The sequence below is a fragment of the Dreissena polymorpha genome, chromosome 6 (genome assembly GCF_020536995.1).
Source record: "Dreissena polymorpha isolate Duluth1 chromosome 6, UMN_Dpol_1.0, whole genome shotgun sequence".
NCBI lineage: Eukaryota > Metazoa > Mollusca > Bivalvia > Myida > Dreissenidae > Dreissena > Dreissena polymorpha.
Genome location: NC_068360.1, coordinates 56658825 through 56680974, shown reverse-complemented (window position 1 = coordinate 56680974; position 22150 = coordinate 56658825). Strand labels below are relative to the sequence as shown.

The 22150-nt window shown below is 35.6% G+C and overlaps 2 protein-coding genes across 15 annotated transcripts in view; one reads left to right on the top strand and one right to left on the bottom strand.

The window, feature by feature from the left end:
- The window catches only part of LOC127833488 (aldehyde dehydrogenase, mitochondrial-like), a 315090-nt gene extending 311714 nt beyond the window's left edge, over window positions 1-3376 (bottom strand). For all 3 annotated transcript variants that reach the window (XM_052358767.1, XM_052358768.1, XM_052358766.1), the window contains exons 1-3: window positions 3225-3376; window positions 2064-2168; window positions 263-403 (exon numbers count right to left, since the gene is read on the bottom strand). In XM_052358767.1, coding sequence (XP_052214727.1) covers window positions 263-403; window positions 2064-2168; window positions 3225-3272 — 294 coding nt within the window. In that variant the 5' untranslated portion in view covers window positions 3273-3376. The remainder of the gene's footprint in view (window positions 1-262; window positions 404-2063; window positions 2169-3224) is intronic.
- A 7-nt stretch (window positions 3377-3383) lies between these two features.
- Window positions 3384-22150, top strand: part of LOC127833482 (E3 ubiquitin-protein ligase RBBP6-like) — a 39113-nt gene continuing 20346 nt past the window's right edge. For 2 of the 12 annotated variants that reach the window (XM_052358748.1, XM_052358745.1), the window contains exons 1-8: window positions 3384-3471; window positions 13034-13107; window positions 13498-13676; window positions 15988-16100; window positions 16759-16835; window positions 18219-18341; window positions 18922-19006; window positions 20058-20152. In XM_052358748.1, the coding sequence (XP_052214708.1) occupies window positions 13537-13676; window positions 15988-16100; window positions 16759-16835; window positions 18219-18341; window positions 18922-19006; window positions 20058-20152 (633 nt within the window). In that variant the 5' untranslated portion in view covers window positions 3384-3471; window positions 13034-13107; window positions 13498-13536. Of the gene's footprint in view, window positions 3472-3663; window positions 3683-13033; window positions 13108-13497; window positions 13677-15987; window positions 16101-16758; window positions 16836-16943; window positions 16998-17021; window positions 17079-17102; window positions 17160-17264; window positions 17322-17345; window positions 17403-17507; window positions 17565-17588; window positions 17646-17669; window positions 17727-18218; window positions 18342-18921; window positions 19007-20057; window positions 20153-22150 lie in introns of those variants that run through there. The other 10 variants (XM_052358747.1, XM_052358746.1, XM_052358757.1 and 7 more) reach the window with 10 other exon arrangements.

Genomic DNA, 22150 nt, shown 5'->3' with positions numbered 1-22150 from the left:
GTATGATTTGTCCGTTTCTAAAAACTGGGGATTCTTCCTGGAAAAACATTATTTTAATACATATGGATGAAGAAAATGAAATCAAGCCTCATTAATTTAAAACTTCCGGAAAATATTATGATCAATTTATCCTTTAACAAAAAAATAACAACTGTTTGAACTTTGGTAAAATGTTTAAACAATGTACTTGAACTCGTTACAGGTTCAAACTAATTTTTAACAATGAGCATTAAAAAACAATAAACAAATTATAAGCACTTACAGCGATATATGTGATATTTTCTCTCATTAGTCTTGCAAGCTTGTTCATGAGTTGTCCTCTCTTGGACGCGTCCAGTTTCCTCCAGGGGGAGCCACGCCGAAATGCAGCACGGGCAGCTTTCACAGCAAGATCAACATCCGCCTAAACAGAACAATATAACCATGTTCTGGGAATACTGTGCCTAACCCTTTGCATGCTGGGAAATTTGTCGTCTGCTAAAATGTCGTCTGCAGAAATTCTAAAATTAGCATTTTCTTCGATTTTTTTCCCAAGAATACTATCAGAATAGCAAACAGTTTGGATCCTGATGAGACGCCACGTCCTGTGGTTCCCGCACTGAAAGAGCTAATGCAATACTTTATGCTTTCATAAACAAGATATGTGTTTGTCAGAAACACTATGTCCCCTTTTGCGCCGCTTTGAAGCTATATATTTGACCTTTGACCTTGAAGGATGACCTTGACCTTTCACCACTCAAAATGTGCAGCTCCATGAGATACACATGCATGTCACATATCAAGTTGCTATCTTCAATATTGCAAAAGTATTCATTAAATGAGCAATTTTGACCCATATATTTGACCTTTGACCTTGATGGATGACCTTGACCTTTCACCACTCAAAATGTGCAGCACCATGAGATACACATGCATGCCAAATATCAAGTTGCTATCTTGAATATTGCAAAAGTTATTGCAAATGTTAAAGTTGGGGAAAACAAACAAACAAACACACAAACCAACAGACAGGGCAAAAACAATATGTCCCCCACTATAGTGGTGGGTGGGGCATAAAAATAATTTAGATGAAGTCTTTTCTTTAAAAAAATCCAGCTTAGGCAGAAAGTTTCATCCCTTATTAGCCTGTGCAGACTCATCTGGGATGCCACTTTACGCAAGTAAATTAAGCCAATTTATACTAGAACGAGGCTAAATTGTCTACACTTTTATCTAGGAAATATAGGGTAAATTTTGCATTAAACCAGACCCGTCTTCAAAAATGTTAAATATACCATCTAGATCAGTGATTCTTGACCTATAATATCGTATTGGTTAACGCCTTTTTGCAGCAGATTTTATAGCTGTTATTCGGTCACATTCCCAAGTGCATGTATCTTTCTTCCCATATCCAGTCCTCAAATTCCCAAATGATTGTTTGACTTTCAAATACTTGGAAATATGGCTTTTTTACATTAGTAAAGAAATATGAAGTTGTAATTATCCCTTTTATTAATATTGTAATGTTAAGATTTTATTGTCTTATGTGAGTGTTATCAATAATTATTCTGAAGTAATACATCAAGCAAATATATGGTTCTTCCAAATCTATAGTTAGTTGATGCTTAAATTCCCAAGTTTAGTGGTATAGGTAATATTGTTCCCTAAAATGGTGAGAACAAGCACTGCATAGAAATGCATGCCATTTGTACTCTGCATATCATAACATTTGCTAGTCTGATGCATGTCCCTTTAATGTTAATGTACTAGTATTTCAAACAAAAGGCAACAAAACAAATAAGCCTCATGCTGGGAAAACAGAACTTAATGCAAGTATCTAGAGCATCTTCATAGATTAGCCTGTGCAGTCCACACAAACTAAAGAGGGATGCCACTATCCGCTTTATTGTTCTTTTCTTTCAAAGGAAGTCGCTTGTTAGCCAAATTACCGTTCAGGCATAAAAATTATGTTCCTGATTAGCCTGTGAGGGCTGCACAGGCCAATCTGGGACCACACTTTACGCACTTGAATTCAGACCCATTTTCCCAAAGCGTGACTCAAATCTTAACACACACAAGCGAACCTTGTCTGCCTCCTGCACCTGACATATCTCCTTGCCCGTGCACGGGTTGAGGGTGGGGAAAGTCTTTCCACTCTGGCTGTTTACCCACTCATTGTTGATGAACAACTAAAATACAAACCAATATCCAAAGGTATTGTTTATGACCAACTGAAATACAAACCAATATCCAAACTGATGTTGATGAACAACTGAAATACAAACCATACACACGATCCTTGTTTTGAAATACACGTTATATGCGTTTTATGCATTTTAAAGCGAAATAAATGAAGTACTACATTATCAATTATAAATGCAAACCAATATCCATACTGATGTTTGATGAACAACTGAAATACAAACCAATATCCAAACATATTGTTGATGAACAACTGAAATACAAACCAATATCCAAACATATTGTTGATGAACAACTGATATACAAACAACTACCCAAACTGATGTTTGATTAACAACTGAAATTCAAACCATTCATACACTCCTTGTTTGTATGCTTTTTACAAGGCAAAATAAATGTAGTCATACATTATAAATGTATATAATTTTTATAAGAATATAAATTTAAAAAAAGGAATTACATTGAAGGTTATTATGAATTTAAAATTAAATAAAAATGTTGAAAAAATAATCAAGAAACATGCTGTATTATAGTGTTCATTATTGTCAATAATTGATTGAGATTGATCTGTCTCTTTTAACAGACAGAGCCCTATGATGCTGAAATAATCGTATTATACTGCTTTTTGTAATTATTTTGTAACATCAATAATTTATTGATTTATTGTCAGTTAATCGGTTCACTATCCTTATTAAGCTAGATCCATAAACTCATTTGAGGCAAGACTTGATAAATATTGGAAAAACCAAGAAATTGTTTACAACTTTGAAGCCAAAATCTCAACCGGAAATGAAGAGCTTGAGTTTGAGGCTGAGGGTCTTCTTCAAGAATTCAACTATGGTAAGGTAAGGTTAGGTAATATAGTTATGAGTCATACAAGAAAATATGAAGAAAAAAATAATTTCATTGTTAACTGCATCAGGGCCGCTTTCACTTTTCAGGGTCAAAAATGAGGATGCACCATGTCAAAGAGACACAAAGTAAACCGCAAAAAGCAATTAAAAGACAATGTCATGTCGTTAAAGACTTATACAAACACTCACCTGAGTATATTTGATTTCTGGACATAGTATTGGGTCGCCCATTTTCATTCAAACAGGTGAATACTTAATCGATATATTTCCCGGTGTCTTACAACAACAACTGCAATGCACGGGTCAATGTCATTACTGTACGGTGTCGTTGTTTTCTTATCTCTTATGTGCAGAGTTACATCCCTTGAAACAATGGCGTGTCTCGGGGAAGAATTTACGAAGAAATCTGATCTTATCTAATATAATCGAGGCAAAGGTATGTTCCATACAATTCATTTAATAGTCATGTCAGCTATTCTGTTAAGTGCAATAGAAATGCCCACACGCGTTTGATTTTACAAGCTTATTTTTATGTGTTCCAAATTTCAATGTTCCAACGTTATCAGTTTGTTTAAAACTTCCTGTTCGAAGATTTAGTGATCAATAATTGTCAATATCCCTTTCATGGCCATGGATACACTCATACAGTAATTGTTTTCATATGTATTTTTTATTCCAAAATTTTATGTGTAAATGGCATTCCGGTCTTTAACTGTACATATAAAATACATCCATTTAAGTCCTGTACTTTCGTTTTCATATTGATTTTCGTTTACGAAATAATTGGCAGAATGCCAGGTCATTAGAACATTATATTTTAGTTTAATAAAAAGGATAAACTGCATAAGTTGATTTTTGTACATAGACTGTTTAAATTCTGCTCAAATTTCGGGCTATAACCTTCCCATGTGATAAGGTAGGACCTCCCCATATACAGGGGACAAAACTACCACTCGTCCGCTTGTATTGACAAGTAAAATCTCGAAAGGACCAGTGAATTTCCCTAAAGCTCTCGTCCTACAGGATGAGTGAGAAAAGCTGATGTTAAAATATGTATTTTCTGAAGAGTAAGACTTGTTTTCATTAAATAAAATCATTTTCTTAAATCATAGCTATTCCGAAAGTAGATCGCGAATGAACCGGAAATTGTAGTTGTAAACTTCATACAGCAGGTGCACGTTGTTATGCGAGACTGTGTCCCCAGTAAATATTGGCTTTTTGGCGTAAACTTTGCGCGTCCATGGTGACAGGGAACCAACATATGCATTCACTGTAAGTATTGATTTATAAAGAATTATTTAAACGCAAAGTACGGTTTCAAACCAGTCTGAATTTCGTCAGAAAAATGTCTGGCATACGAGCGTTCTTTACAGTTGGCGGTAGCGATGTTCAAACGTAGGAAACGGAAAGCACGCGGGCATTAGAAAAACGGCAAACACAAAATTGTCTTCAATTATTTATTGTGTGTTCCTCATAAATAAAGTAACTTATTTCACTGCTTAACATTTATTTTGTGATCAGCTGGCATGAACAACTGAGAAAGCAGCAATTTAGCAGTGATACAAGAAACTTTATTGGTCATATCAGCCCTTTGCAATCTTTATTTCACCCATATTTGAAGGACAAGTGCATGTGCTTGCAGGACGAGTGAAAATTTTAATGCCTTGTTAACACTAGAGGCCACATTTATTTTCCAATCTTCATGAAATTTGCTCAGAAGATTTATCTCAATGATATCTTGAATGATTTAAAAAATGGTAACTTTTGCTAGAAAACATGGCTGCCATGGGTCGGGCATTTTTGCTTATATGCAGGGGTTCCACTGGCCCAAAAAAAGTTGTCGCCACTTTTTCGGGGCGCGAAACTGTCAGTTATTCCAACCTTATTAATTATGACAATCGTCTAAGAAACCTTACAACATCAATGTCATTGACTATATTATTACTTTTAAAAGTATGTAAATACATAAATAATAATAAGTAACTTCATAAGTCTTAATAAGCTTTATTTTTACATAAAAACATTGGTTTGCACATGATAAGCAATCACATATAATCAAACTTATCTATTAATGTTAACATCAATGGAACAGTATGCTGCATACATTTTTTATAAAAATTTATTTAAACATACAATCACACAAATGTACATCATCTGGAAGTGATAAAAATCAAACCTCAATAAATAAAGCCTCTCAATTTAATTGTTAAACAGTTACATTTCAGAAAATAAAACATCTAAATTTAATTGTTTAACAGTTACATTTGGTCTTTGGCTAATATGATGCACATAAACTGAAAGGGAAAAAAATGATACACATCTGAACGACAAACATCTCAATTTAAATTAACACCGCCTTATATATCGTTATAATCATTGATCTTTGTGCCAGTTTGTCCTAAGTGTTACATAATTGAGTGTTCTTTATCATAAAAGAACCGTTAATCCGATAATAACCCCCATAAAACTTGACAAAAGCAGTAAAAACACGGACTGTAACACTTTCACGCTTCCGTGATTTAAGTGCACTCTACACTGTAGGTCGCTTTCATCGTCGTAAATCAATATTTACAACTGACAAACGCTGGCCGCTTATGCTCGGTCGCGTGCTTTTCGACTCGCAGTACATTTTCGGATAGGATTTTACCGATTTTTTGAAATTGGCCACTTTAAAAAAAATTGGAGCCACTTAAAAAAAATTAGCGCCGTTTGGCGCCAATGGCGATCGACAACGGAACCCCTGTATATGGCTACAGTAAAATCTTGTTAACACTCTAGAGGCCACATTTATTGTCCAATCTTCATGAAACTTGGTCAGAAGATTCATCCCAATAATATCTTGGACAAGTTCGAAAATGATGCCAGTTGGTTGAAAAAATGGCCGTCAGGGGGCGGGGCATTTTTTCTTATATGGCTATAGTAAAACCTTGTTAACACTCTAGAGGCCACATTTATTTTCCAATCTTCATGCAACTTGGTCAAAAGATTTGTCCCAATAATATCTTGTTATCTCAGGTGAGCCCTCTTCTTGTTTCATTAATTCTGGTTTTGTATTTTTTATGTAAAAAAAATCGTTCAGGTGTTGGCAAAAGATCAAACTTTAGGGAGAAGTCACTTCTCCCTTGACTGGGATCTAGGAGTAGTCAAAGTTCAAAAGAAATCAAGGAGAAGTCATGTTATTCGGTTATATGAAATACATCTTTAAATAAGTTGAGGTATTTTACCTTTTTAACCAAACTGTAAATTATGAAATCTGCGCACTTAATTTTTGTTATGCCCCCAGTAGGGTGGCATATAGCAGTTGAACTGTCCGTCAGTCAGTATGTCAGTATGTGTGTCAGTCTGTCCGTCCGTCAAAAAAAAAACGTTAACGTTGGCCACAACTTTTTTTATTATTGAAGATAGAAACTTGATATTTGGCATGCATGTGCATCTCACGGAGCTGCACATTTTGAGTGGTGAAAGGTGAAGGTCAAGGTCATCCTTCAAGGTCAATGTCAAATATATGGCATGTCCGTCCAAAAACTTTAACATTGGCCATAACGTTTTCACTATTGAAGATAGCAACTTGATAATTGGCATGCTTGTGCATCTCACGGAGCTTAACATTTTGAGTGGTGAAAGGTGAAGGTCAAGGTCATCCTTCAAGGTCAAATGTCAAATATATGGCATCTGTCCGTCCGAAAACTTTAAAATTGGCCATTACTTTATCATTGAAGATAGCAACTTGATATTTGGCATGCATGTGTATCTCGTTAAGCTGCACATTTTGAGTGGTGGAAGTTTAAGGCTTAGGTCATCCTTCAAGGTCAAAGGTAAAAAAAATATATAAAAGTTAATGTGGTGTTCTCATGCAGCTGCACATTGTGAGTGGTGGAAGTTTAAGGTCAAGGTCATCCGTCAAGGTCATCCTTCAAGGTCAAAGGTAAAAAAAAATATTGTTTTTCAAAGCGGCGTTCTTATGAAGCTGCACGTTGTGAGTGGTGGAAGGTCAAGTTCATCCTTCAATGTTAAGGTCATCCTTCAAGGTCATCCTTCAAGGTCAAAGGTCAAAAAAATATTTATTTTTTCAAAGCGGCGTTGGTATGAAGCTGCACATTGTGAGTGGTGGAAGTTCAAGGTCAAGGTCATCCTTCAAGGTCAAGGATATCCTTCAAGGTCAAGGTCATCCTTCAAGGTCAAAGGTCAAAAAATAATAATTCAAAGCAATGTTCTCATGAAGCTGCACATTGTGAGTGGTTGAAGGTCAAGGTCATCCTTCAAGGTCAAAGGTAAATTATTTTTTCAAGGTCAAGGTCATCCTTTTAGGTCAAACGTAAAAAAAAAAATCAAAGCGGCGTTCTCATGAAAATGCACATTGTGAGTGGTTGAAGGTCAAGGTCATCCTTCAAGGTCAAAGGTAAATTTATTTATTTTTAATTTCAAAGCGGCGTTCTCATGAAGCTGCACATTTTGAGTGGTGGAAGGTCAAGGGTATCGTTCAAGGTCAAAGGTAAAAAAAAAAATTATTTCAAAGAAGCGCAATAGGGGGCATTGTGTTTCTGACGAACACATCTCTTGTTCTTATTTTAATTGAATTAACCATTAACTGTTAATTAAAATGACAACAAACAACAAACCAAATTACTTATAGCACCTATAGCATTCAAATGTGCATAAAAATGCATATGATATTTAAATCTAAAAGCCCACAGTTTAATTTGTTCATTTGTTTATGTTTTTTAGGGGAATGGGTAAATTTTTATATTGGAAAATTGATATTGAATATGATTTGTTTTTCTAAATCAAAACATAATTACCAGGCAATCATATTCCCAAAAGAAACAATAATTAATCTTCTTTGGAGTAACAGCTGTAAGCTTGTAACTCTGTCATCACGTGGCCATTTCAAAAGACATCAATTAAAACTACTGTATTAAAATAATGCCTGTTCTGTCCATTGATATCTTGGAAGTAACAGCTGTAAGATTGTAACGCTGTCATCATGTGGCCATTTCAAAAGACATCACTTAATACTACTGTACTAAAATAATGCCTGTTCTGTCCACTGAGCATTGAAAAATTAACGTGATATTAAAAGGATAGTATGAGTGAAAAATATCAGAAATTTACTGCATTGGATGAATCAGACTTGAATTTTAATATGATGTGAAAAAATCAACACTGTTTGTTGGAATTAAAAGGAAGGTATCTTTACAGTTTAGTTTATTAGTTTATTTCAGTCACATTCATATACATACATATAAAATCAACATAGTAAGAATATACATTAATATCATGTACATGACCGTTTTTTAAGAACTATAAGTGACTATGGTAATGCTTCCGAGCACTGTCAAACAAACCATAGAACCCCTGCAGTCATACCAAATCATTTAGAATGTTAGCCTGTATGGATCCTTATCTTGGTGTGGTTATTCAAATTTGATTGACAAAGCTCGCAAACATCATTACATACACACAACATTCTTTTTACATTTCTACATGTATCATTTGTTAATGTAATAACTTTAAAATTAGAGCGAAATAATTTTTCCAAGATCTTTGAACAAAGCAATGTTATCTAACAGGGTCCATAATCAGTGGGTTTTTTTGTTTGAATTTGTGAGGTTTCAAACAAAAAATATTTTTTTTTAGATCTCAACATTCAGTCCATCTCCCATCCAGCTTTATAAGTTGAACCTTAGAACAAATAATATTGAAAATAATTTTACTCTCAATTTTGAAGCATTTGTTAGCAAAAAAACAACAACGCTAATTTCCCAATTTAAATCAAAACACCATAATTTTTACCAAATCATAAAGGACCCGGCCCATTTCCCAAAATGGTGGAAAAAAAAACTGATAAATTTCCCTCATGGCGGCCTTTGGCAAACGCCTATCCTGATAAAAGAATTGTTATCCTTATTTTTAAATAATTGTGTAGAAATCTCTAACAGATGTGTTAAATTATAATTTGAGTTTATAGTAGCAGTTTGAACAAGACAGCCAAGCAATAAAAGTCCCCTACCGGCTCCACCATTGTCAGAAATTTCACCTTTGTCAGAATATTTTTTAGCTCATCTATTTTTTGAAAAAAAATTATGAGCTATTGTCATCACCTTGGCGTCGGCGTCTGCGTCGGCGTCGGCGTCCGGTTAAGTTTTGCGTTTAGGTCCACTTTTCTCAGAAAGTATCAATGCTATTGCATTCAAACTTGGTACACTTACTTACTATCATGAGGGGACTGGGCAGGCAAAGTTAGATAACTCTGGCGTGCATTTTGACTGAATTATGTGCCCTTTTTATACTTAGAAAATTGAAAATTTTGGTTAAGTTTTGCGTTTAGGTCCACTTTTTTCAGAAAGTATCAATGCTATTGCATTCAAACTTGGTACACTTACTTACTATCATGAGGGGACTGGGCACGCAAAGTTAGATAACTCTGGCGTGCATTTTGACAGAATTATGTGCCCTTTTTATACGCCCGTATAAAATACGGGACGTATTATGTGAAACCCCTTGGCGGCGGGCGGCGGGCGGAAGGCATCACTTTGTCCGGACTCTAATTCAAATTGTATTCATCCGATCTTCACCAAACTTGGTCAGCAGTTGCATCTAGTTGATATCTAGGCCAAGTTCGAATATGGGTCATGCCGGGTCAAAAACTAGGTCATAGGGTCAATAAGTGCATTTTCAAAGGGGCCACTTTGTCCGGACTCTATTTCAAATTGTATTCATCCGATCTTCACCAAACTTGGTCAGCAGTTGCATCTAGTTGATATATAGGCCAAGTTCGAATATGGGTCATGCCGGGTCAAAAACTAGGTCATAGGGTCAATTAGTGCATTTTCAACGGCGCCACTTTGTCCGGACTCTAATTCAAATAGTTTTCATCCGATCTTCACCAAACTTGCTCAGAAGTTGAGTCTAGACAATATCTAGGCCAAGTTGGAATATGGGTCATGCCGGGTCAAAAACTAGGTCATGGGGTCACTTAGTGCATTTCAAGGATTTCATGGTGTCCGCTCTCTAAATGAAGTAGTTTTCACCCGATCTTCACCAAATTTGGTCAAAAGTTGTGTCTATATGATATGTAGGTCAGGTTTAAATATGGGTCATGCCGGGTCAAAAACTAGGTCACGAGGTTACTTAGTGCATTTCAAGCATTTAGCATGGTGTCCGCTCTCTAATTGAAGTAGTTTTCATCTGATCTTCACCTAATTTGGTTACAAGTTGTGTCTAGATGATATGTAGGTCAAGTTCGAATATGGGTCATGCCCGGTCAAAAACGAGGTCACATGGTGCATTTAAAGCATTTAGCATGGTGTCCGCTCTCTAATTGAAGTAGTTTTCATTTGATCTTCACCAAATTTAGTCAGATGTTACATCTAAATGATATCTAGGTCAAGTTCAAATATGGGTCATGCCAAGTCAATAACTAGGTCTTGAGGTCACTTAGTGCATTTCAAGCATTGAGCATGGTGTCCAAAACCTTCGAACGGGCGTATCTTGTGACAGTTTGGCACTCTTGTTATACTTAGAAAATTGAAAATTTTGGTTAAGTTTTGTGTTAAGGTCCATTTTATTCCTTAAGTATCAAAGCTATTGCTTTCATAATTGCAACACTTACTAACTACCGTAAGGAGACTGTGCAGGCAAAGTTATGTAACTCTGACTGGCATTTGGACGGAATTATGGGCCCTTTATACTTAGAAAATTAGAAAAGTTTGGTTAAGTTTTGTGTTTTGATCCACTTTACCCCTAAAGTATCATAGATATTGCTATCATACTTGGAACACTCGCAAACTATCATAAGGGTACAGTAAAAGGACAAGTTGCATAACTCTGGATGTCATTTTTACGGAATTATGGCCCTTTTTTGACTTAGTAACTTTGAATATATGGTTAAATTTTGTGTTTCGATCCACTTTACTTCTTAAGTATCAAGGCTATTGCTTTCAAACTTCAAATACTTTCATGCTATCATGAGGTTACTGTACCTGGCAAGTTGAATTTTACCTTGACCTTTGAATGACCTTGACTCTCAAGGTCAAATTATTAAATTTCTCTAAAATTGCCATAACTTCTTTATTTATGATTAGATTTGATTGATACTTTGACAAAACTACTCTTACCTGACATACCACAATAGACTCCACCCAAACCATCGCCCGTGCCCCCCCCCCCCAACCCCCCCCCCCTATTTTTTTTTTTTTTTTTTTAAGATCATCTCACAAATGACCACCACACCCTCACACTATACCCCCCCCCCACCCCACCCCCTCCCCAATTTTTTTTTTTAAACGGTTAAAAAACAAAACTATTTATTTTGATTATTTTATGTTTGAAATACCGTCCAACCATCGCACCCAAGAATCCCCCCCCCCACCCCCCTTCCCCCCACCCGAACCCCCCCCCCTCCTATTTTTTTTTTTTTTTTTTTTAAGATCATCTCACAAATTACCACCACACCCTCACACTATACCCCCCCACCTCACCCCCCCCCCCCCCGATTTTTTTTTTTCCTTTTTTTCGCATTTTTGGAAGAAAATGTAATAAATGTCCACACCCCCACACAATGCACCGCTCTTCACTCCACCCCTCCCTCCTTTGTGATTGAAAATGAGAGTCCCTTCACCTTTAAAAAGAAAATAGATGAGCGGTCTGCACCCGCAAGGCGGTGCTCTTGTTTATTTGTTGCCATAGCAACCAGAATTTTAGACGTAGGAACAAAATGAAATGAAGTGCATCATTTCCTTATTGCCATCTATCCATGTTTAAGTTTCATGAAAAAAAGAACTTTTAGAGTTAACGCAGGATCCAGAAAACCACCATTTTCAGCATTATTTGTAGTCTATTTGTTGCCATAGCAACCAGAATTTTTTATGTAGGAACAAAATTAAATGACGTGCATAATGTCCATATTGCCATCTATCCATGTTTCAAGTTTCATGAAAAAATATTAAGAACTTTTAAAGTTATCGCAGGATCCAGAAAAAAACACCATTTTCAGCAGTATTTCTAGTCTATTTGTTGCTATAGCATCCACAATTTTTGACGTAGGAACAAAATGAAATGACGTGCATAATGTCCATATTGCCATCTATCCATGTTTCAAGTTTCATGAAAAAGTATTAAGAACTTTTAGAGTTACGCAGGATCCAGAAAAAAACACCATTTTCAGCAGTATTTCTAGTCTATTTGTTGCCATAGCAACCACAATTTTTGACGTAGGAACAAAATGAAATGACGTGCATAATGTTCATATTGCCATCTATCCATATTCCAAGTTTCATGAAAAAATATTAAGAACTTTTAGAATTATCGCAGGATCAAGAAAAACACAACATTTTCAGCAGTATTTCTAGTCTATTTGTTGCCATAGCAACCACAATTTTTGACGTAGGAACAAAATGAAATGACGTGCATAATGTCCATATCAACATCTATCTATATTCCAAGTTTCATGAAAAAATATTAAGAACTTTTAGAGTTATCGCAGGATCCAGAAAAAAACACCATTTTCAGCAGTATTTCTAGTCTATTTGTTGCCATGGCAACCACAATTTTTGACGTAGGAACAAAATGATATGACGTAAAAAATGTCCATATTGCCATCTATCCATATTCCAAGTTTCATGAAAAAATATTAAGAACTTTAAGAGTTATCGCAGGATCCAGAAAAGTGTGACGGACTGACAGATGGATACAAAACCATAAGTCCCCTCTGGTGAAACCGGCAGGGAACTAAAAATACTTCTGTCTGCAGTCTTTATAACAAGATGATTATTACAAGAAAATTACAGTATGCCATCTTCCCCGTTAGAGCAGCGCCACAAACAAACCAATATACCGGTAGCTATGTATGCCATTCTAAGCTTAGGAAAATACATTGTTAAGCAAATACATGTAATCTGTAATGATGTGTACTTCGATGGAAAGAATGATAACAGTAATGTGTGGTCTTAACAATCATAACTTGTTGTGTGAATTAAATTGTTGTTTCTTGTTTGCAGGTGATATAACAAATTTGCATTTGGTCAACAGACTTAGCAACTGAGCAGATATATGTGTTTTCCTGGATATAAAGGTAACATAATTGCCACAAGTCTGCAAATCATACCTGTATTTTATCCTCCTCAGATTACTGGTTGCTCATATGTCTGTACGAAAACAACTTTATTCAAACCTTTAATGAGCTTTATTTCTCTCAAAATATTGCAAATTACATACCATATTAACTCAAGAGCACAAGTTATTACAAGTATTTCTTTTCATAAATATGAATCACATTTTAATGTATCATGAGTTTTTACTTATAATTTAATAAAACCGAATGTTTTTGTGTGTGAATGTTTGTTAATTTTTTTGTCCTTCAAACACCATGTCAAACTTCAAAATGAATAAATGACCTATTTTATTAGGTGACACTCTACTGTATTGGCTTAGGCTTGATTTAATTCTTAAGAACGTTTTTCAGAGTAGTTTGTACTCGGATATAAGCAGAGCTAGTACGGTCATGGATGAGCGACTTCTTGGAAAGGCTGTGGAATACCACGGTCCAGACTTTCTACGGCAGTTGCAACTAGAGCAGGAAAAGGTGCCCGCAAACATATTCCTGCATTTACAGAACCACCGACCACAAGTTCCGGAGATCAAGTATGATCAATATGTTAAAAATAATAGAAGGGAACATTTTAGAGATTAGTGCAGGGGTCATTTTAGACATGAATGATCGATGATGTGTTTTATGATTATTGTATAGTGCATTTAAGAGTCATAGTAGGAAACATGGTAGAGATTAGAGTTCTAAGTAAGAACCGGTACATATACAAGGAAATATTTAGGAAAATTTTAAACAAAATAGTAGAGGGCATTTTACAGACAGATAATAGCTCTAAGAAGGGACATTTTAAAGGTAATACATGTAGTAGGAAATATTTTAGAGATGACCCACTGGCTTTTAGAATTCATTTAATAATATTATTAAACAGAGTTATTTGAACAATGATTTCACAATTTTTGGGTAAAACTATTTGAATCTGAACACTTTCTTTTAAAAACTCTGTGATTGATAAATAAAACTGATGAAAGGAATCAAATTTAAACTCAAAATTATATTGCATTTATATTTAAAACTAACATGTTGGTCATGTTGGCTTTTAATAGGTTTTAAACTGCTATTTTATATATTTTTTTTTGGGGGGGGGGGGGCAAGTCTAGTCATGAAGAATCAATATTTTAATGTTAAGTTTATTAGAACTGAAGTGTGCACAATGTTTTTATTTGTTGCTTTTTGTTGCCAATGTTTTCTTGACATGCTCTAGGTAAGTATATTTTGTGTGCTGTTATTCTGAAATTTTCAATTAGAAAAAAAAGAAAAAAGAAAATACAACCAGTTACCAGGAACAGTTTAACAGTCTACTCAATAGCAATACTTTTGGCGAAGGCATGAACATAATTTCCTGCATTTTCTGGTTTGTGCCAATCAATTTTCCATACAAGAAAAGCTAATTAAGTTATTTACTTCCTCAGTGTGAGTGAATTTATACAATATATGATTAATTGATTAAAAATGTGGACTTTATCCCATCATCTGGCATGTAGCATGAAGCTCTCGTGTACTTTTTATTTTATTTTTGGTGATGTTTTTATGTTTGTTTTGTTTTTAGCTCACTTGAGCACAGTGTGCTCATTGACCTATTGGTACATGTAACCTGTGATGTCCATTGTCTGTCCATGTGAAGAGCTGTGAATGTTTTCTTTAAAGGGACCTTTTCACAGATTTTGGCATGTATTGAAGTTTGTCAATAAATGCTGTATATAGATAAATGTAAACATTGGATCTAAAAAGCTCCAGTAAAAAAAACAAGAATAGCATTAAAGAAAGAAAACAAAAGTAACCAACTGGGCTGGAACCACTGAACCCCTGCAGTAAAAGTCTACCACTTAGACCACATGCCCATCCGTGCTCATACAATGAGTAATGTATTTTATATGTATGTAAGCAATCCTCGTAGTATCACAAAATATAACTACAATAACAGAATTCTCCAAATTATTCAATTGTTTCGCGTTGCGTGTATTACTGTTTCCTCACAAATATCATAACTAGATCGAAAATTTGCGAATCTGAAACTTTTTTTATTTTGTCAATTTACCAAAACATGAAAAGGTCCCTTTAAATCGAGTCTTCTATGCTGCGCACTGGACAGAATTTGACGTTACTAAAAAGGTTTGTTTGTTGGGTGGTTCTCTATGACGACTGTGAAATCATTCCACTCTGTTATTAGATGAAGTGGCCCCAAAAATGTTTTCAAAATGAAAACTTCAAAGATTTCTTTAGAATCACATGGCCATTAGGTTAAATATTTGGTATGCAAGTTAACATTGTGTTGTCCTCCACAAAGTTCATTGAAATTGTGCCCCTGGAGTCCAAACTGGCTTTTCCCTGGGTATTCCCAATTTAACATTTACTTATATGCAAATACTTGAAAACACTTCAATACCAAAACCGCAAAGGCTTAAGCTAATATACATGCACTATAATAGCTATAATAGCTTTCATATTTGGTTGGTATAATTATCATGGTGTGGTTCTCTACATAGTTTGTTCAAATAATGCATTAATCATAAAAACTAGCAAAACCCCATCAGTTATATGATAAATAAAATAAAAATAAAGACTCAACCCAAAGGCATAGATTATTATACCACTGCGCTACAATTAGTGAGCAATTAATAATCCTATGGGCACTCTTACTCTTTAATTTTCTTTTGTTTATATTCAAAATAAAGACTAAAAAATTGAGAAAATGAAGGAATAAATAGTTGTTCAGGTTTTTTAACCTTGCTAAATAAAACTTACCTTAATTTAATAGTAACCTGGTATTCTCTAGTTTGTTGGTATTCAGAATAATGTTGTTAAGCTGATGCAGAAATTATACTATATCCACTACCATTATTTCAGTGACCCCACATTTATCATGAACATGAGGAGATTTGTATCCAAGAAGGCGGACATTCTGTTTAAGCCCTATGAAATGTTGGAGATGAAATCGTTAGACCCGACTGATGACGAAGGTAAACAATCTTGTGTTTGCTTTCAAAGCAGGTAAGAAATTGTACCAAGAATTGAACAGGGCTGCTTGCAGCTCAAAATAGTTTAAGTCAAATTACTTTAGAACATAGAACATTTTCTCATTTGGTTTTTATGAAGTTTTATTTAGGGAAAACAAAGATGTTGCCAGTTACACATTTATTTAATTAAAAATAACCCATTGGTGCAAAAAGGTAAACACATGGGGCGAAATTTTGTTAATTTTTAGTTCCTGAATTAGTTGATGAATGTGGGAGTAAGCCCTGGTTTAGCATGAAATGATTGTAATTTAATGAAATGATAAGCAGATACATGTATGGCGGCTTTTTGCACATTTTTTTTTATCACTGAAACTTGATATTGAAACTACATTTGCATATTTTTAGTTGTAAATGTTTGCACAAGGTTAGAAAAGAAAAGTGAAAAATGTATTTCTGCAAACAATTTTTTTTTAAGTAAAATATACATCATTTATTAGAAATAATTTCATTCAAGTATGATTTGAATTATTTTTTGTCATGGAAAGGGGGCTTTCAAAGAAAGGTGCTTTTGTGAGTACATGTATGTCAACCCAATTTCTGGTTTTTCTGCACATTTGCTATGAATTGCTGTGTGAATGTTGTTGCGCGTTGTCCATTGCAGATTCCTATGCCAAGATGCCCCCTATTGAGACTTTCATGGGTCTAGACAAGCAGTCAGCAAGGACACATTTCTACTATGTAAGTTCTTATCCCCTGTCACCCCCTATTGAGACTTTCATGGGTCTAGACAAGCAGTCAGGAAGGACACATTTCTACTATGTAAGTTCTTATCCCCTGTCACCCCCTATTGAGACTTTCATGGGTCTAGACAAGCAATCAGCAAGGACACATTTCTACTATGTAAGTTCTTATCCCCTGTCACCCCCTATTGAGACTTTCATGGGTCTAGACAAGCAGTCAGCAAGGACACATTTCTACTATGTAAGTTCTTATCCCCTGTCACCCCCTATTGAGACTTTCATGGGTCTAGACAAGCAGTCAGCAAGGACACATTTCTACTATGTAAGTTCTTATCCCCTGTCACCCCCTATTGAGACTTTCATGGGTCTAGACAAGCAGTCAGGAAGGACACATTTCTACTATGTAAGTTCTTATCCCCTGTCACCCCCTATTGAGACTTTCATGGGTCTAGACAAGCAGTCAGCAAGGACACATTTCTACTATGTAAGTTCTTATCCCCTGTCACCCCCTATTGAGACTTTCATGGGTCTAGACAAGCAGTCAGCAAGGACACATTTCTACTATGTAAGTTCTTATCCCCTGTCACCCCCTATTGAGACTTTCATGGGTCTAGACAAGCAGTCAGGAAGGACACATTTCTACTATGTAAGTTCTTATCCCCTGTCACCCCCTATTGAGACTTTCATGGGTCTAGACAAGCAGTCAGCAAGGACACATTTCTACTATGTAAGTTCTTATCCCCTGTCACCCCCTATTGAGACTTTCATGGGTCTAGACAAGCAGTCAGCAAGGACACATTTCTACTATGTAAGTTCTTATCCCCTGTCACCCCCTATTGAGACTTTCATGGGTCTAGACAAGCAGTCAGCAAGGACACATTTCTACTATGTAAGTTCTTATCCCCTGTCACCCCCTATTGAGACTTTCATGGGTCTAGACAAGCAATCAGCAAGGATGCACTTCTACTATGTAAGTTCTTATCCCCTGTCACATCAATGATTTTACAACAGTTACAATACATATGCTTTATGAAGATATTGACCGTCAATGTCTATTTCCTTTGTACTAAAAGTGAGTTTTCCTTGAACTATTTTTGTCAAAATGAAGGTTTTTACTTTAGAAAATATGAAACCATTTGTTTAGTAACAATTTCGTAAATGCTCATTTTAGTTTACATTCATTGTCACGAAAATCTATTTTAAGTGATTTGGTTTGTAATGATCTTGTAACCAAGTTGTGTCTTTAATATAATAATGTCATTTGAAGTCTTTATATTATGCTCGTATTAAAAACTGTTCATGATATTTCATCATGAAAATGCTTTGCGAAAACTATGATTATTATGTGATGAAAACAAGAGAATGTTTTGTTTCTAAATAGAGCATAGCGTCGGGTGATTTTGTGATTGGAGTTGTATCATCCATCGTGGACAGTGGACTGCTGCTGCAGTTATTGTGCTGTGATGGTAGCAAGAACAGAGACATTGATGATCTCAACATATCCGTGAGTTGGTTCATAATATATTTGTTTGGATATTTTGTGAACGTGGCTCTTGGAAAACGGGGTTTAATGCATGTGCGTAAAGTATTGTCCCAGATTAGCCTATGCAGTCCACACAGGTAATCAGGGACAACACTTAAAGCCTGGTCTTGATTTTTGCTAAGAAGAGACATCCTATAAAGGGGACATTACAACGCACATGCATTAAACCCCGTTTTCCCAGAGCAGAGCTCATAGTTATTTGATTGGCTTTCAGGCAGTAGATCTTTTTGTAATATGATTTTGATAAAAGTATTTGCCCATTTCCTTTTTGCTCGAAATGAGTGAAGAAAACTGGTTGTCTGCTTAAAGTCTACAACGTATACATGTTTATTCCTGTCGTGGATGTCACCAAAGAGACGAGTCATAAGCTTTTTAAAAATGATTTTAAATTGCGTTGGTATAGAGTTTCTGTTGCTGTTATCATTGTTTTTTTTTGTTATACATAAATCATGCCTGGTATAAATAAAGCTATCATTTAATGTTGTATAATTATCTACTTTCCAGTGGATAATGTTCACAGCATACATATTTCTGTTGACAGTGCTTTGTGCCATGCAAGGAAATTCCGAAGATGTTCCCTACCCAGAATCCTGTAGAGGGGTATCAAGTGAAGGATTTCATTCGAGGTTTACACTGCTTTCACACTGGCTTTACTGTCAATATGCTATGTTCTTTATCTGCCAGAGTGTTTTGAAGAATATAATAGCATAGAAGAGCAGGTATTGGTAGAGCCCATGGTAAATAAAATTGATGTTTTGAAGCATGTGAGAAGTTATCTCACAAGTTTACCTGCCTGGTTCAACTTCAAAGGTATGACTTTTTCTTAAATGTTTTTTAGACAGAAATGGTCATGGCTTTTCAAGGAGTTATTCCCATATTGAACCGTGCTTGCAAAACAACATCTATCTTTGAACTTAGCTTTATTTGATGTTGAAGATAATTTTTCACTCTGTCTGTCTCATTTTCTTATGACATTCTTTCGTACCTTTAGCAGCTGAACAGTTGTTCTCGAGAGAAAAGAGGATTAAAATTGTATTAAATTGACAATGCTGAGTCATTCAGTCTGGAAATTAGTGTATGGACTGTAATGGAACAATAAGTAAGTATCTACACCCATGCTTATTTAACCATGTACTTGGTAAGTCAGCAGGGCATGTTTCGCCTTTTTTGGGATGTGTTCAAATACCCTTTTTTTGTATTGTTTAGGATATTTCAGTTTAAGAAGGTTAATACTCTTTTTTTTGGGGGGGGGGGGGACGGCTGGAAGACTTTGCAATAATGAAGTTATGTTATATGTAATGAGGGAATGGAGGGATTGAGAACTTATGATGGCCCTGACTGAAGGAAAAAAAAGCGCCCTTGACTCAGTATTCACAAAGCTTCTCCAGGAAATGTTAAGTTACATTTAATTGACAACTGCAGATCACATTTTTGTGTGAAATCTTTCTTGCTTTCAAACTGCTACAATTTTAATAAAGTTATAATTATTTATTTTTATACAGTAAAGTCTTAAGCAAATATCTTAAAGCCATAAACTTAAGGAATTCCTTGAAATAAAGGATTTCCTAAAGTTTTTCCCTAAGGGGCTTTGTGAATGCAGGTGCTGGTAAGGGTAACAGATTGTTCACCTGATAAGCCCTGCCACTGGCCTTGATGTGCCTTTTTTCTACCCTACAGGTATGGTGGTCAACGTTAACCCGGAGAATGAGAATGTACTCATATCCCTGATTGACAGGGGCAAACCAGAGGGAAAGGAATCTGCGCTAACACTGGTGGGGCAAGCTTTTGGATTAGTTTGTTTTCGTTTTACCCTTTACTGTACAGATAGATGCAATTTTCCCTTAGAAAATCAAATTTATGTTAAGACCTTTCTTACAAGATGCTTCATTTCCAGCCCTAGAGCACTTTAACTTGTTTGTAGTATCTTAATAAATGTAATTAAATTACGACAATTTTCTACTAAATTCAAGTTTTAAAGACTTCTTTCAACCCTTAAATACTGATGAACAACAAACAGCATAAAACATGAACAGCCTGCAAGTTACTCGCGAGTTGCCTATAGTCATTTTCACTTTTCTTCTGAGCAGGAAAGAGTTAAATCGACCAATACTAGGATTTATATCAAATGTCATTGTGTTAATATATCTCTGAATTTATTGTCTCCCTTGGAATAGCAATTATGCGTTCCAGAAAAGAAAATTCATGAATATCAAAGACCTTGAAATACTTCTGTTTGTTAAGTTTTAGTTTAAAGAACGTATGCTACCTTTATCTTTGCTTGAATAATACCTCTAGGCCTATTTTCCATTATTCAACTTGATTTTTCCTGCTTTCTCTACTCTTGGAGATAAAATCCATAAATTTTATATATTAAACGTTAATGCTTATTTAGTTTTTGTTAAAATGGACCCACTATGTATTTTAATGACATCAGTCACATGTGTTTGTTTTTATTAGCTCACCTGAGCACAACGTGCTCATGGTGAGCTTTTGTGATCGCTTTTTGTCCGTCGTGCGTTGTGCGGCGTCAACATTTGCCTTGTTAACTCTCTAGAGGCCACATTTATTGTCCAATCTTCATGAAATTTTGTCAGAAAATTTGTTTCAATGATATCTTGGATGAGTTCAAAAATGGTTACATTTGCTTGAAAAACATGGCTGCCAAGGGGCGGGGCATTTTTCCTTATATGGCTATAGTAAAATCTTGTTAACACTCTAGAGGCCACAGTTATTGTGTGATCTTCATAAAACTTGGTCAGAAGATTCATCCCAATAATATCTTGGACGTGTTCGAAAATGATGCCGGTTGGTTGAAAAATAGGGCCGCCAGGGGGCGGGGCATTTTTCCTTATATGGCTATAGTATAACCTTGTTAACACTCTAGAGGCCACAGTTATTGTCTGATCTTCATAAAACTTGGTCAGAAGATTCATCCCAATAATATCTTGGACGAGTTCGAAAATGATGCCGGTTGGTTGAAAAACATTGCCGCCAGGGGGCGGGGCATTTTTCCTTATATGGCTATAGTTAAACCTTGTTAACATTCTAGAGGCCACATTTATTGTCCAATCTTGATGAAATATGGTAAAAAGATTTGTCTTAATGATGTCTTGGACGAGTTTGAAAATGGTTACTTTTGCTTGAAAAACATGGCCGCTTTGGCAGGGCATTTTTCCTTATATGGCGATATAAGGCTATAGTAAAATCTTGTTAACACTCTAGAGGCCACATTTATAGTCTGATCTTCATGAAACTGGGTCAGAAGATTCATCCCAATAATATCTTGGACGAGTTCAAAAATGATGCCGGTTGGTTGCAAAACATGGCCACCACGGGGGCGGGGCTATTTTCCTTATATGGCTATAGTAAAACCTTGTTAACACTCTAGAGGTCACATTTATTTTCCGATCATCATGAAACTTGGTCAGAAGATTTGTCCCAATGATATCTTGGATGAGTTTGAAAATGGTTTTGGTTGCTTTAAAAACATGGCCACCAGGTGCGGGGCATTTTTCCTTATATGGCTATAGCAAAACCTTGTTAACACTCTAGAGGCCACATTTATTGTCCAATCTTCATGAAATTTGGTCAGAAGATTGGTCTCAATGATATCTTGGATGAGTTCGAAAATAATTATGTTTGCTTGAAAAAAATGGCTTCCAAGGGGCGGGGCATTTTTCCTTATATGGCTATAGTAAAATCTTGTTCACTCTCTAGAGGCCACATTTACTGTCCGATCTTCATGAAACTTGGTCAGAAGATTATCCCGA